Below are 16,215 nucleotides of genomic sequence, written 5' to 3'. Positions count from 1 at the left end.
GGAGTTGTTTTCATGCAGTATACACCCAGTGCTATGAAGCTATGATCATTCATAACTTATAATAGGGAAGACTAATATATTAAAAGTGTTTTGAGTCTATACGTTTCTCCTCTTGATTTGAAAAAATAATAAAGTTTTAAGAAATAATAAACAAGATTTTTTACTAGTAAATTTAAAATCTACACTTGTAAGACAGTATGACATGATTTATAATATTGTGTGGTAGAAATGCATTACTTTTTTTTTTTTCAGGAATTTTTAGAATGTGCTCATGAAGCCTGCAATGTACATAATCTTCAGCCTGTTAAATTTTTTCTTGAAAAAATAATTCAAACATATGAAATGATGATTGTTAGACATGGGTAAGATTATATATTGCTATAGTTAGATGTTATTTCTTGATTAAACTGTTAAAACAACTAAAATCCATGAACCAAAGACTTGGCAAACTGATTAGGTGAGCTTGAGAGCAACCCCCGCCCACCCCCCAGCCCCTCAGTGGCTTAAAAGGCAAAGGTTTATTTCTCATACTACATGTCCAACAAGGGTTGGTAAGAAGTGCTCATTCAGTGAGCTAGCACTAATAAACACCACCATTTGCATAAAAACATACTCTTCCCTTCCCAGGGAGGCACCTAAAAGTTCTAATCAATAAATGAACCAGACTCAAAGTTCAGGATCCCTAGGTGACAATGCATGATAGCCTTTGTATCATATCTGGAAGCTGTTCCTCTTGATCCAGAGACCTACAACCTAGAAAGACAAGTTATCTTTTCTCCACAAACCCAGTGCACAATAGTGAGCTTACCAGAACAGGATTACCAGAGCAAACACTCTCATTCAGAAATCGAAGAATAGAAGACACAGCCAACACATTCTGTGACAATTCTGAAATCCAGCTGGTCACGTGAGGGTCCCAGTTCTAGAGATGGATTGATTGTGAAACTAATAGAGTTTAAACTTCAGGACCTCTCACTTGTAGGGCCTCATCCAAGGAGCCATAAGCATTTTGTATTTGTGATTTATTATACAGGGTGTCATTAAAGTGGCTATGGGCATTTCGTATTTATAATTATATAAGTAAAAGTTATATATGTTATATAAGTAAAGTTTTTTTTTGTGTGTGTGTGTGTATACGTATATTTAAATTTACTTAGCCACCTTTCTTAAAATCTGGATCTGCTTGTGCTTGATTTTTGCTACCTAGGAGGGACTTTCCAGTTTAATTCTTCATGGGCCTTAGTTTAACCTTCTGAGAGATCTTTCCATTTCCATTTTCTTCTCTGGGCACATGTGAAGTAGGCAATAGAGAAAACACTGCTCTTGGGAGCTGAGAAATGTTTTCAGCCTGCTTCCTGCCTGTAGAAAGTTGGGATCTCAATGGTCACAAATTTTTTTAAAGGTAGGGTTACAAAAACATTATGTAAATTTTTAAACAAATACAAAAATAGAGGGAATAGTACAATCAACCCTTATGCATCCAATACCCAAGGATCATTTGAAAAATTATTGATTATGTATTTTTGAGATGTAGTCTGTTGATATTGCCCAGGATGGTCTCAAACTCCAGGGCTCAAGCGATCCTCCCTCCTGAGCCTCCTGAGTAGCTGGGACTACAGGTGCGCACCACCACACCTAGTTCCCAAGGATTATTTAAGTCTTGAACATTCACATGTGTTTTAGACTAGACTCACAGTTTTTTTGGTCAGTAAACTCCCTCAAAGACAATCAGCTTTTTATCTATTTGATTCTAGGCAGCTCCATATTCCTATATCCATAACTACTGCCCTTATTAAGCCATGCCTTTGAAAATTTCCTTGAAGTATCCTTGGCCTTATCAGGCTTTATGGAGGGAGCCATAATCTTAGTCTGTTTTTCATGAATCATTTTATCCTCCTGAAATAATGATTACTGGGAATTATATTCTTTTTTTTTTTTTTTTTTTTTTTTGAGGCAGAGTCTTGGTCTATCACCCAGGCTGGAGTGCAGTGGCAAGATCTTGGCTCACTGCAACTTCCACCTCCTGGGTTCAAGTGATTCTCTTGCCTCAACCTCCTGAGTAGCTGGGACTACAGGGGCATGCCATCACACCCAGCTAATTTTGGTAGTTTTAGTAAAGACAGGGTTTTGTCATGTTGGCCAAGCTGGTCTTGAACTCCTGACCTCAAGTGTTCCACCCACCTTGGCCTCCCAATGCTGGGATTACAGGCATGAGCCACCCGGCCCATATTAATTCTTCATGGGTTTTAATAATATGATATAACAACCCTACCCTTGATTTGATCCTTGATGCCAAACTGAGTTTTAATAGATTTTTGTTTAAAGATTTTCTTAATTTTATCTTTTACCAATTGCGAATGAGAATAACTTGATACATTCAATTCTAGAAGTCCCTGAATTTCTGGACTCCCTTTTTCACTCCTGCTTGCAAACTGGCCATGTTTTTTTTCTGGGCTCATTTCTTTGTTATAGTTCTTTTTTAAATGAAACTAGTACCTGCCATTATATACTAATAACATTCTGTTTACTATCTTTTTCACCTGAAATTCTAATTTCCTTAGGTAATTAGCTATCTTCCAGGTAATCTCAAGGAATACATTTACCAAATGTTTCATCATTCATTGCATAACAATAATTGTCCATATCTTAGGTTCTGATAACAGTTAATTTGTCACTCATAACCTGGCCTTTAAGCCAATGCCACAGTAGGTTTTTAAAAATTATTATTATTATGGCAAGAACACCCTCCCCCCTTCTAGGTACCGATTTCTATGGGCGAGGATATTCTGTAAGAACTGTCAACACCTAAATGTTAGTGATTTAAAAAACAAAGATTTATTTCTCATTTATACACAGTAGGTTACGAGGGCAGCCCTGCTCATTATGACCACTCAGGGCCCAGGCTGTTAGAGTAAGCACCACCTCAACATTGTGGGTCACAGCCATGCTAGAGGGAAAAGGGAGCTCTGTGAGGTCTCTAGCTGGCAATTACCTATCCCCGCTTGGAAGTAATGCCCTTCATTTCCATTTATTACTCATTGGTTAGAACTAGTTACCTAGTCTTTCCACAAGAGGGCCAGAAATCCTATGTGCCAGGAGGGAGGAGATCCAGAAGTAGTTGGTAAAGAACACTAACAGTTTTATGGCAAATGAAGACTTTGGGAATATAAATCTTTCCCATTTCACTCCTTAGGGGGCTTCAGGTTTGTTTTTTTTAAGAGTACACAGATATTAAGTTTTCATTGCCATTTGAAGATTCTTTATTACATTCCCTTTTGGAGAAAATATTAGTGTGAAGAATTTGATTTAGAGTCACCAGTTCAGAAATTAAATATGTTTTCTTTATGTCTGAGAAAAATTCATATGCTTTCAAAAATTATAAGTAGTAATTATCACAGGGTAAAGTTTTATATACTGATATAAATTATTTAACTTTTTAAAGAGTCTTATTGTATAATTATTTCTTTTCCTTCATAGATTTATGTTAGTAGGAGAGCCTTTTGCTGCTAAGACAAAAGTTCTGCATGTGCTGGCGGATACGCTAAGTTTAATGAATGAACATGGCTATGGAGAGGAAGAAAAGGTCATTTATAGAACTGTAAACCCCAAATCTATTACTATGGGCCAACTTTTTGGACAGTTTGACCCAGTGTCTCATGAGGTAAACTAAATATAAGTATTCCCAACTCTCTTATGGGAAGTGCGTGTTAAAACAAGAAATGTGAAGTATTTTCATAGTTTCACTCCTAAATCCAATTTTATGAGTCAAGCTTTCTAATTCTTTTTTTCCCCTCAGTGGACTGATGGTATTGTGGCTAACACTTTTAGAGAATTTGCCTTATCAGAAACATCTGACCGGAAATGGGTTGTATTTGATGGTCCTATTGACACTTTGTGGATAGAGAGCATGAACACAGTATTGGATGATAATAAAAAGGTAAATCATGATCAAAAGAGAAGCAGATTCAGCCATGATTAAGCAATTTTATATGTTCAACAATTAATCAACTAGGACTCTATTTAAAATAAAGGATGCAGCAAGTTGAGTAGGTTTATAAATTCTCTTTTCAATGAAAACTGTGCTATAGTAAGTCCTTGGCTTAATTTTTTTTATAGAATGAAAGTATAGTGTATTAAAATTACTGTGTTAGCCAGAAGACATAGTAATCTAGGGTGAGAATAAGTTGTTAAGAGACTTCAGTCTTATGGTTTCTTATAGAACTTTAATATTTTAGGATAAAATAACAAAAGCCTAATTCCTTTTGAAAACATGGAATGCTTCAGTGTTTATATATAGTATATCACCTTAGGCGCTATGAGATATACAAAAGAACTAGAAAGTGAAAGTATTCTAATATTTATTTTAATTGAAAGACAACATATGTAAGGTATAATATGTATACCAATTTCAAGTGTAGATTCTATGATTTTCTAAATGTGTTTGTACACTCACATAATCGTCACCCAAAAAATGACACATGAAATTTCCTATACCCTGCAAGTTTCACTCATGTTCCTTCCTAGTTTGTTTATCTTCCTCCAGAGATAATCACTCTTCTGACTTCTATGATGAATTAGTTTTGCCAACTCTTGAACTTCATATATTGGAATCATACTCTTTAGTGTTTTTTTTAAATCAATGTATGTGTGATGTTCATATTGTTGTAGTTCAGTTTTGTTAACTTTTTTCTTTTATGTCTATATTAGTATCCTAGTGTGTGAATATATCACAAATTATTTCCGTACTTACATGAAATGACTGCCCTACTAAATAAGCAAACTCATTTAATTAGCATTTAAAGATATACTCAAGGCCGGGCTTGGTGACTCACGCCTGTTATCCCAGCACTTTGGGAGGCTAAGGCAGGTGGATCATTTGAGGTCAGGAGTTCGAGACCAGCCTGAGCAACATGGTGAAACCCTGTCTCTACTAAAATACAAAAAAAAAAAAAAATTAGCTGGGTGTGGTGGCGCGTGCCTATAATCCCAGCTACTCAGGAGGCTGAGGCAGGAGAATCACTTGAACCCAGGGGCAGAGGTTGCAGTGAACCAAGATCACACCACTGCACTCCAGCCTGGGCAACAGAGTGAGACTCCGTCTTAAAAAAAAAAAAAAAAAAAAAGATATACTGAAGTACTTTATCATAGGTGATTAGTCATTCACATTCCTTCTTTCATTCATTCAGTAATATTGGTTGAGCTGAGGGTGGAAAGTAAATGAAGAAGCAGGAAGGTTATTCTAATTGTAGAGTGAAGTCTAAGGGTTCAGAGCCAAGTGGATGGATTGTCTCTTACTGCATGAGAAGGAATTATGAAAAGACAGTTATAGGTGAGTGTATAGATTTGATCGTGGAAATTTGAAGGCAAATCCTTCTGATGATTTCTCTTTTCTTCGTGAAGTGATGGGCCTTGGTTCTTTGCAAAATTGAGGATAAAGGAAGAGACTTAAATTAGCCATTGTGGAAGATGGGAAAGAGAGCTATCTAGGAAAACATAGAAGGATTTCTGGCTAGCACTGAGAGCCTGATTGAGTAGAAGACCATAAGTTATTATTAGTAGTACCAAGGTCTGCCTTTTTGAGATACTCTCTGCCAGTCTAAGCAGCTTAGGCGTAGGTAATATTGCAGGCCTGGAAATATAGTAAGACTTTAAAGATATTGACATGAGAATGGTAGAAGCACTAGACCACAGGACAGAAGCTGCCTAATGAAAGAAGTGAAAACATCAGGGATGTGAAAAATCTTGTGAAAATGAGCAAGTATAGTAGGAGACAATGAATGAAATAACTGGATGGATTGGAGGCTGTGGGCAGAGACTGAGATACTTGAATTTAATATTTCAGAATTGTGTAGTATTTCTGGAGAGAAGGTCCCAGATACATAAAGTGGACAGCTGGAGTGGAACAAGGTGGTCAAGAATCTGATGGGCTGCTGTGTTGAGATTCTCAGTCTTTATAAATACCAGATCAGGCCAGAGTTATAGTAGAGAAAGAGATTAGGCCAAGTTCCAAGGACTTTAGCTATTGAGGAGGGAATCATTGGGTGCTGTTGAGTGGCAGGAAAAAAGCAGGGGTTGTCAAGGGTGGTAACTGGGGTGGAATAGAAGTAGTTGGGAAACAACACAGGGCAGTGAGGAGAATGCTGACCCTACCTTTCACATTTGTGGAGAGTTAGGAGGATGTCTGCTGAAATAATCTGGTCAAAGATTGAAAGTATTCTAGACGAGTACGTCCAGTAGAACTTTTTACAATACTGCAACTATCTACGTTCTCTGAGAAGGTAGCCACTAGCCACATGTGGCTACTGAGCATTTGAAGTGTGGCTTAGTGCAGTTGAAGAACTGAATTTTAAATTTTATTTAGTTTTGGTTAAAATTAAATATAAATAGCCATATATGGCTAGCAGCTACCATATTGGACAATCCACCTCTAGATCATTCATTTATTTTACAGCTAAGAAACGGAATCCACAAATGTTAAATTTCTCATTGTTGACATGTGATTAGATAGGGGCAAAACTGGAACTAAAAGTGATGATTGTAAAAGCAGAAAGGAAGCACTGAAAACTAAATGTAGAAGAATTTAAAAGACTTAGTAATAAGTTAATTTAGGTATCAAGTTAATAATAATTATTAATACTATTAAAAGTTAATGATAATTCCAAAGGTGCAAGCCAGATTGAGGAGATAGGATGGCTTTAATAATAGACAAGATAGAAATTCGAGGGAAAGGAAGCAGTGGATAAATTCAGTTTTTGACGTGTTTGATAAAAGAAGAAATGTTTTAGATTAAGAGAGACCAAGGAGACATAAAAAACTCAAGGCATAGTCTTGGATTGAATTTTGCTTTCAACTGAGGAAATTTGAATATTGACTGAGTATTAGATGATAATAAAGAATTATTAATTTTGTTAGGTGTGATAATGTTATTGTGATTACATAGAAAATATACTTATTTTTTGGAGACATTGGCACTTGGATGTGAAATGCCATGATGTCTATAATGCTCTTTAAAATGTTTTTTTAAAAGGGCAATGGCAGTATGGCAAAATCTTAACATTGATTAAATCTAGGAGCTGGGTATATGAGTACTCATGCTATTCTCTATTCTCTATTTTCTGTTCTTTAATTTAATAAAAAGGTCTATGGTCACTTTATAAATTCAGGAGTATTTCACTTAATTTTCTTAATAGCTGATATTTGTATAGGATTTTATAGGTTTTGGACTTTGTCTTATAGTCCCCCTTCCCACAGTTATACAAGAGAGATATTATACAAGAGAGTATATTATACTGAGACTCAGAGATGTTAAGTATTTGCTTAACAGTAATAATTAACAGGGCTAGACCTAGAATTAAGATTTTCTGGCTTCCATTCTAATTCTTAGTCCATTATATCACAGGAGCTACTTTATCTTATACATAGTATAAATTGTTATCTGAGAAGCTTGAAATTTAAAAAAATAAATGTTTGAAAAATAATTGCCTTTAGCTTTGCCTTATGAGTGGAGAAATCATTCAGATGTCCCCCCAGATGAGCCTCATCTTTGAAACAATGGACCTTTCCCAGGCGTCCGTAAGTTCATAATTTAATACAATAGCAGTTTGTTCATTTCTTCATTCTTTAATTTAGCCAATAAGTATTTTTTATTATATGTCAGAAAATGGGTTAGGCACTGGGAATACAAAGATGAATAAGACATAGTTTATACTTGTTTAGGGAGAATGAGAAGCATGTTAATAAATAATCCCAATACACAGCTACATGTTAGTGCTTTAAGAGTGTGAAGAGGATGGCTGGGCACGGTGGCTCACGCCTGTAATCCCAGCACTTTGGGCAGATCACCTGAGGTGGGAAGCTCAAGACCAGCCTGACCAACATGGAGAAACCCCGTCTCTACTAAAAACACAAAATTAGCCAGGCGTGGTGATGCATACCTGTAATCCCAGCTACTCGTGAGGCTGTGGCAGGAGAATCGCTTGAACCCAGGAGGCGGAGGTTGCAGTGAGCTGAGATTGGGCCATTGCACTCCAGCCTGGGCAACAAGAGCAAAACTCCGTTTCAAAAAAACAAAAAAAAAAGTGTGGAGAGGAGTGAGCATCTGTGAGGAGGATGGATAGAGGAGCACCATGGAAGGTAACTGAGTGTTTGGTCTGATTTTGAGGAAGATGTAAGATTTCTCCAGGGAGATTGGATTTGGAAATCCTAGGCGTTTCCAAATCAAGATAATGTTTAAAGATATGGAGCCTTTACATGTCTGGGAAACTGAACTGCAAATAGTTTTCTGTATGGGGAACGTCTAGACTGTGTGAAGCTCTGTGAGGCAGATGGGAGCTAGATTATGAAGGATCTCATAAGTCATCCTAAGAAGTAGTTGATAATTGCCAGGTGCCACTGGTATAAAAGCAACTGTGCAAAAAGAAAATTGTGTCTTTTTTCCCTAGCCTGCCACTGTAAGCCGTTGTGGTATGATTTATTTGGAGCCCTCACAGTTAGGATGGGAACCGCTTGTGTCTTCTTGGTTGAATTCACTGAAAGGACCTCTGTGTGAACCAGAACATCAAGCTCTTCTGAAAGGACTTTTTGCCTGGTTAATACCACCCTCTTTAAAGCAGCGTAAGAAAAAATGCAAGGTAATCCTATACTTCTCTGACCTATTCAAGTTTCTTTGTTTCCATTCAACTTGACTAAGTCTAAAGTCACAGTGGTTGGTAGAATGAATAACTAAAACCAGTTTGTCCTTATGCATTTACTATCCACTGTTGATTTTATATTGCTCAAGTTATAGCCGAATAACTCAGGGGTTGAATTTATTCCCGCTAAACTATTTGTATATAACCATAGTGTCTGAAGCTTTACAAATTCTAATTACTTTTCGTATTTCAAATTATTTTAAGTATGTGCCTGTAAAAACTCACTTGTATATTTAGTGAGTTTATGAGTTATTTAATATTTAGTATTTTATGAAAAAACTTTACATATTGTATTAGCTTCCCAGGGCTGTCATAACAAATTGCCACAAACTTGATGGCTAAAGCTACAGACACAGTGGCTCACTCCTATAATCCCAGCACACTTTGGGAAGCCGGGGTGGGCAGATCACTTGAAGTCAGGAGTTTGAGACTAGTCTGGCCAATATGGTGAAACCCTGTCTCTACTAAAGGTATAAAAATTAACCAGGTGTGGTGGTGCATGCCTGTAATCCCAGCTACTCAGGAGGCTGAGGCAGGAGAATCACTGGAAGCCAGGAGATGGAGGTTGCAGTGAGCCAGGATCACGCCACTGCACTCCAGCTTGGGCAACAGAGCAAGACTCTGTCTCAAAAAAAACCCCCAAAACCCAGAAAACACCCCAAAACCAGAAATTGATTCTCTCACAGTTCTGGAGACCAGAAGTCCAAAATCAGGATGTTTGTAGGGCTATACTTCCTCAGAAGCTCTAAGGGAGACTCTTTCCTTACCTCCTCCAGATTCTGGTAGCCTCAGGTGTTCCTTTGCTTGTGGCTACACAACTGCAACCTCTTCTTCCATGTTCATATGGCCTTCTTTTTTTTTTTTTTTTTTTTTTTAAATTTTATTTATTTATTTTTGAGACAGAATCTTGCTCTGTCACCCAGGCTGGAGTGCAGTGGCGCGATCTTGGTTCACCGCAACCTCTGTCTCCCAGGTTGAAGCAGTTCTCCAGCCTCAGCCTCCTGAGTAACTGGGATTACAGGCATGTGCCACCACACCCAGCTAATTTTTTTATATTGTTAGTAGAGACAGGATTTCTCCATGTTGGCCAGGCTGGTCTTGAACTCCTGACTTCAGTTGATCCACCCACCTCGGCCTCCCAAAATTTTGGGATTACAGGCATGAGCAATTGCACCTGGCCAATCTTCACACGGCTTTCTACTTCACATGTCTCTTCTCCATGTGACACTTATAAGGACTTAGATGTAGCACCCACCAGATAATCCAGAATGATGTCTTCCTCCTGAGATTTTTAACTTAATTGCTTCTTCGGAGACCTTTTTCCATATAAGATCACATTTATAGGTTCCTCAGATTAGAACATGGAAATATCTTTTTGGGGACCATTGTTCAACCACCACCACCATCACCTACACACACACACACACACACATATTAGCTTCTTACATGTAAATAAATATATTGATATAGAGACGGGAAAAGAGATACTCGGTTTTATCCTAAACTGTTGTTTTAGGGATAGAAAAAAGTGCCATTTAAAAGAAAAAATGAACAACTCCACTTTATGAAGAGTCTGTATAGTGTCTTCATAGAGAAAATAGACAAAGTTCCTTGCAGTTTTAAAGCTCTAATGCTATATGTTGTAAATAATACAAAATGGGCTTCACCTTTCCACATAATGAGTAATGGATTTTCTTCTCATAGTTCATTCTCATCCAGTCAGTCCCCAGACTTTTTTTTTTTTTTTTTTTGAGACTGAATCTCGCTCTGTCACCCAGGCTGGAGTGCAGTGGCACGATCTTGGCTCACTGCAAGCTCCGCCTCCCGGGTTCACGCCATTCTGCTGCCTCAGCCTCCCGAGTAGCTGGGACTACAGGTGCCCGCCACCATGCCCGGCTAATTTTTTGTATTTTTAATAGAGACAGGGTTTCACCGTGTTAGCCAGGATGGTCTCGATCGCCTGACCTCGTGATCCGCCCACCTTGGCCTCCCAAAGGGCTGGGATTACAGGTGTGAGCCACTTTTTTTTTTTTTGAGATAGAGTCTTTGTCTCCCAGGCTGGAGTGCAGTGGCACTCCACCTTTCCTCCACCTTTCAGATTCATGTGATTCTCGTGCCTGAGCCTCCCAGATAACTGGGATTGCAGGCACAATTACAGGTGCACACCACCACACCTGGCTAATTTTTGTATTTTTTTGTAGAGATGAGGTTTTGCTGCATTGGCCAGGCTGGTCTTGAACTCCTGGCCTCAAGCATTCTGCCAACCTCAGCCTCCCAAAGTGCTGGAATTACAGGCATGAGCCACTTGGCCCAGGCTCCAGGATCTATTGATTTTCCCTTCTTGATAATGTTTATACCTGTCTTCTTTCCATCCATGTTTCTGTGGCCACCTCCTCGCCCCACCCTTCCCATTATAGTATCCCAGTTCTGACCATCATCACTTCCTACCTGAATCAATACAACAGAGCTGCTGTGGTCCAGTCTACATCCTGCTACAGAATGAAGTTTCCAAAACACAAATCCTTTCTGTCTATTCCTTTATTTAAAATCCTCCGTTGGAACTGTCTTCTTCTTGTAATTAAGTCCTGAAAACAGCATATAAAAACCTTTTAGGATCTGACTCTTGTCTATTTCTCAAGCCTATTTTTGGGGCATTCCTCCTTCATACCCTATTTTCATAATCTACAGAATCCCCTTAATAATCTGTGTCTGCTCACATCTCCATTTCTTTGTATACATTCCCCTGCTTTGAATATCCTTCCCTTGTTCACCTGGCAAACTTACATTTTCCTTCTAAATTCGGCTCAGCTATTATTACTTCCTCCAGGAAGCCCTCCTTGATGTATCTCTCTCCTGTTTTCCTCTTTTTGTACTCCTCCAATTGTTTATCCCAAGCACTCTAGTAGCTTCCTCCTACCCTGAGACTTTCTCTGTCAATCATTATTATATTATTTTTGTCTATTTAATTTTAATATCACCCATTTTTAGGGATTCTATCTTTTATTTCCATATCTCTTAGCTTGCCACATAGGTATAGTGTGTTTTTCATAAATGTTTGTTGAATAAATAAATGAATGAATGGCTCTTAGAGACTTAGAACATTGTTATTGTTCCTTAGAACATTGTTTATTCTCTTACAGTAGCTAGTTTTCATTTATCAGAGAATTTAGAATATGTTATGTGCAACTGTACAGTTATGTATAATTGTATAATGTAATATGGGAAACTAAAATATTTTAGAAATGTTTTATCATGCCTACTTAAAGTTTTTAAGTTTAAATATTATAAAGACCTTATGAGGCTAGGTGTGGTGGCTCATGCCTGTCATCCCAGCATTTTAGGAGGCTGAGGCAGGAGGATTGCCTGAGTCCAGGAGGTTGAGGCTGCACTGAGCTGTGATCACACCACTGTACTCTAGCCTGGGTAACAGAGTGAGACCCTATCTAAAAAAAAAAAAAAAAAAAAAAAAAATTAGCCTGGTGGTGTGCACCTATAGTCCTAACTACTTAGGAGGCTGAGGTAGGAGGATCCCTTAAGCCCAGGAGTTGGAGGCTGCAGTGAGCTATGATTGTGCAACTGGACTCCAGCCTGGGTGACAGAGTAAGACCCTATCTCAAAAAAAAAAAAAAAAAAAAGACCTTATTAAAACCATGTATGCCTTTATCGGTTTTTAAAAATAAAATGTTTATCTTCTTATTTTCTAAATAAGATGAAAATTAAGAAAGTTATCTTATTTTCACCTTGCAGGAACTGATTCCTACCAGCAATAGCAATGTGGTTGTATCTCTCACACGCCTCTTTGAAGTGCTACTTTGTAATGTGGTAGAAAATGATCCTACTAGCAAGCACATTCGTGTTTGGATTATGGTTGGTTTTATACTTTATGTAGTTTTAAATTACAGAATAAATTATGCTTCTGGTACATGATGTTTCTATTGAGAAAAACATGATAAGATCCAAAGCTGGTTTTTTTGGTGAGTATTAAAAGAATAGCTTGAGACACTAAAGTTGCCCTGACACCTGGTATTCTGATATTAAAAAGCACTTTAAAGAAATTAAAATGTCAGAAGGAACCAAAACTATCCTTTTTTTTTTTTTTTTTTTTTGAGACAGCAGAATCTCACTCTCACCCAGGTTGGAATGCAGTGGTGTGATCTCAGCTCACTGTAACCTCCGCCCTTCTCCCCAAGGTTCAATTGGTTCTCCTGCCTCAGCCTCCCAAGTAGCTGAGATTACAGGTGCCTGCCACTGTGCCTGGCTAATTTTTGTATTTTTAGAAGACACGGAGTTTCACCATCTTGGCCAGGCTGGTCTTGAACTCCTAACCTCGTGATCCAACTGCCTTGGCCTCCCAAAGTGCTGGTATTACTAGTGTGAGCCACTGCGCCTGGCAACTATCCTGTTTGTTTGTTTTTGTTGTTTTGTTGTTTGAGACGGAATCTTGCCCTGTTGCCCAGGCTGGAGTGCAGTGATGTGATCTCGGCTCACTGCATCCTCTGCCTCCTGAGTTCAAGCGATTCTCCTGCCCCAGCTTCCTGAGTAAGCTGGAATTACAGGCACATGCCACCAAGCCGAGCTAATTTTTTTAATCTTTAGTAGAGATGGGGTTTCACCATGTTGGCCAGGCTGGTTTCAAACTCCTGACCTCAGGTGATCTGCCCACCTCGGTCTCCCAAAGTGCCAGGATTACAGGCGTGAGCCACCACGCCCAGCCAACTATCCTATTATTTATGAAAGATTACAATTTTATCAACAATGAGATGATGTAATATTAAACAAATTTGGACATTAGGTGAATTAATTTTATTAATTAATTAATGTTAAACCAGCATGTAGACAACGTAAAAGCTAGCTATGAAAGACCAGGAGTAGGCCGGGTGATGTGGCTCATGCCTGTAATCCCAAAACTAGTGTTTTAGCTTTCTTCCATATCTGTCAGTGTTACCGTTTATAAAAGTATCACGGGAACAGTTTACCTGTATAACCTTCAAGTTTCATTTTTCCTGAACATTTTATTCTGTTGGTAAACCTAAAACCTAAATGTTTTAAGTGGTTCAGAATCACTTCAAGAGAGTTATATAGATTGATACCTAGGTGAAATTTTTCTCTGAATATATATTTACTTTTGGACTAGATAAGGCATGTACCTAGAGTACAATTCAAAAGGCAAAAGTGGGTTTTCCCCACTTTTCCATAGCAGTCCCCCAGCCACACTGAAGGCAGCTAATATTACCAGTGCCCTATATAGAATTCTAGAAGTATTTTATGCACACACTCTTTTACATGTATACATTTAAAAATACATTAGCATACATTATGTACTGATTTGCATCATTTCTCCATTGTAATATGTCATTTTCATATTAGTGCTTATAGAGTGACCTTCTTTTTTAACAGCTGTGTGTATTTCAGTGTATTAGAATCCAATTAAGCAGACCATTGTTGAAGAACAATTTGGGTTGCTTTTGATCTTTTGCTATTACAAATAGTGCTGCAGTGAATATTCTTGTACATGTATCATTTTCACAGGTGGAAATATATTTGAGTATAAACTCCCACAAGAGAAATTCCTAGGTTATTTGGGAAGGACATTTTATTTATTTATTTTTATGTTTAAAAATATTTTGTAGAGATGGGGTCTTACTATGTTCCCCAGGCTGGTCTCAAATTCCTGGCCTTAAGCAATCCTTTTACCTTCCAAAGCTTTGGGTTTACAGGTGTGAACCACTCTACCCCGCCAGTATGGGCATTAAAATTTTGATAGAGGCTGGGCGCAGTGTCTCACACCTGTAATCCCAGCACTTTGGGAGGCCAAGGTGGGTGGATCACGAGGTTAGGAGATCGAGACTATCCTCGCTAACATGGTGAAACCCCATGGTCGTGGGCGCCTGTAGTCCCAGCTACTTGGGAGGCTGAGGTAGGAGAATAGCTTGAACCTGGGAAGCAGAGGTTGCAGTGAGCTGAGATCGCACCACTGCACTCCAGCTTGGGTGAGAGAGTGAGACTCCATCTCAAAATAGAAAAAAAAATTTTTTTTTTAAATAGATATTGGGCCAGGCATGGTAACTTATGCCTGTAATCTTAGCACTCTAGGAGGCTGAGGCGGGTGAATTGCCAAGTCTAAGAGTTCAAGACCAGCCTGAGTAACATAGCAAAACCCCATCTCTACTTAAAGAACAAAACAAAAAATTAGTCAGGCTTTGTGGTGTATGTCTGTAGTCCCAGCTACTTGGGAGGCTGAGACACAAGAATCACCTGAACTGGGGAGGTTGAGGTTGCAGTGAGTTGAGATGGTGCCCCTGTTCACCAGCCTGGGCAACCAGAGTGAGACCCTGTCTCAAAAAAAAAGGAAAGACAGACATTTATTTTGATAAAAATTGCCAGAGAAATTATTATGTGGCTTAGCGGTGCTCCATTCCACTTTATTTACATTTATGACCTTGTTCAAGTAGGTTGAGCACATCCTAATATATTGAATTTTGGTTACATTTCTTCTAAAATGCCTTTTAAAATAATTGCTATAAGTTAACATTTTTCTCCACCAACAGGCTTGCTTTATATTCTCTTTGATTTGGTCGATTGGAGGAAGTTGTGATACAGATGGCCGTCGTGTTTTTGATGCTTTCATACGATTAATCATACTGGGAAAAGATGAAGAAAACCCAGTGCCAGATTCTGTGGGTAAATGGGAATGCCCATTTGATGAAAAAGGCCTGGTCTATGACTACATGTATGAGGTATGATGTAGCTTGGTATGGTAAGATAAAACACAAAGGCTTGGATCAGCAGACAAAGCTCCTGGGTTTCCATCCTAGAGTTATTTTGACTCCTGTGGTGAGCTTTTTAAGCTCCCTTCTTTTTAGTTTCACCTTCGATAACTTGTTGGCTGTATAAATAAATTTGCTTTAATAAAATTTTTATAATTTCATATTTAAATTAAATTTATTTTTCAATTTTATTAAATAAGTCCCCAAAGCATTTTTTAAACAGCAAGTATTTGAATAATTATTTGATTCACACAAATTTTATTTCATTCTCCATAAGATCTAGATAGAGCATTAGTTGTAATTTCATCTAAATCTCAAGTTTTATGATAAGGAAGTAAACCTAAAAAGGTTAGTGACTAGCAGAGCCAGAACTTGACACAAGTTCTCCTGATAGTGCAGGACCCTTTCCCCAAAATCATACTAACACAGAATTTTAAGAATATGGCCAGAAAGAGAGTTTCATCCTCATTAGCCATAGCAGGAAGTCAATAAAAGTGAAAAAGAGGTGGTAACACAAGAATATTCTTTAAGAATCGAAAATAAATACCAAACTATCCAGCTTAGAGAAGGTAAAGGTCTCTAGGAAGGGGAAAGTGACAGTAGGGAAATGCTGTTTTTCTTAACCTTATACATCTTTTGACTGTAAAATCTGTACATATATGATGTTGATAAAAATAAAAGCTAAAACTTAAAAAAATACAAATATGAATTCCTAAAGAAACATTCACCCAAACTTACAGTTACCATAATTCAAACAT

At 38.0% G+C, this 16,215-nt stretch overlaps 1 protein-coding gene across 1 annotated transcript in view; it reads left to right on the top strand.

Annotated features, from left to right (window-relative positions):
- Window positions 1-16,215, top strand: part of DNAH12 (dynein axonemal heavy chain 12) — a 251,232-nt gene that overhangs the window by 120,423 nt on the left and 114,594 nt on the right. The window contains exons 32-38 of the mRNA XM_015130629.3: window positions 253-362; window positions 3,478-3,661; window positions 3,797-3,937; window positions 7,489-7,572; window positions 8,442-8,630; window positions 12,438-12,557; window positions 15,239-15,427. Of these exons, the coding sequence (XP_014986115.1) occupies window positions 253-362; window positions 3,478-3,661; window positions 3,797-3,937; window positions 7,489-7,572; window positions 8,442-8,630; window positions 12,438-12,557; window positions 15,239-15,427 (1,017 nt within the window). The remainder of the gene's footprint in view (window positions 1-252; window positions 363-3,477; window positions 3,662-3,796; window positions 3,938-7,488; window positions 7,573-8,441; window positions 8,631-12,437; window positions 12,558-15,238; window positions 15,428-16,215) is intronic.

This window comes from Macaca mulatta, chromosome 2 (genome assembly GCF_049350105.2).
Source record: "Macaca mulatta isolate MMU2019108-1 chromosome 2, T2T-MMU8v2.0, whole genome shotgun sequence".
NCBI lineage: Eukaryota > Metazoa > Chordata > Mammalia > Primates > Cercopithecidae > Macaca > Macaca mulatta.
The sequence above is the reverse complement of the archived record's forward strand: the minus strand, read 5'-3'. Positions and strand labels throughout refer to the sequence as shown.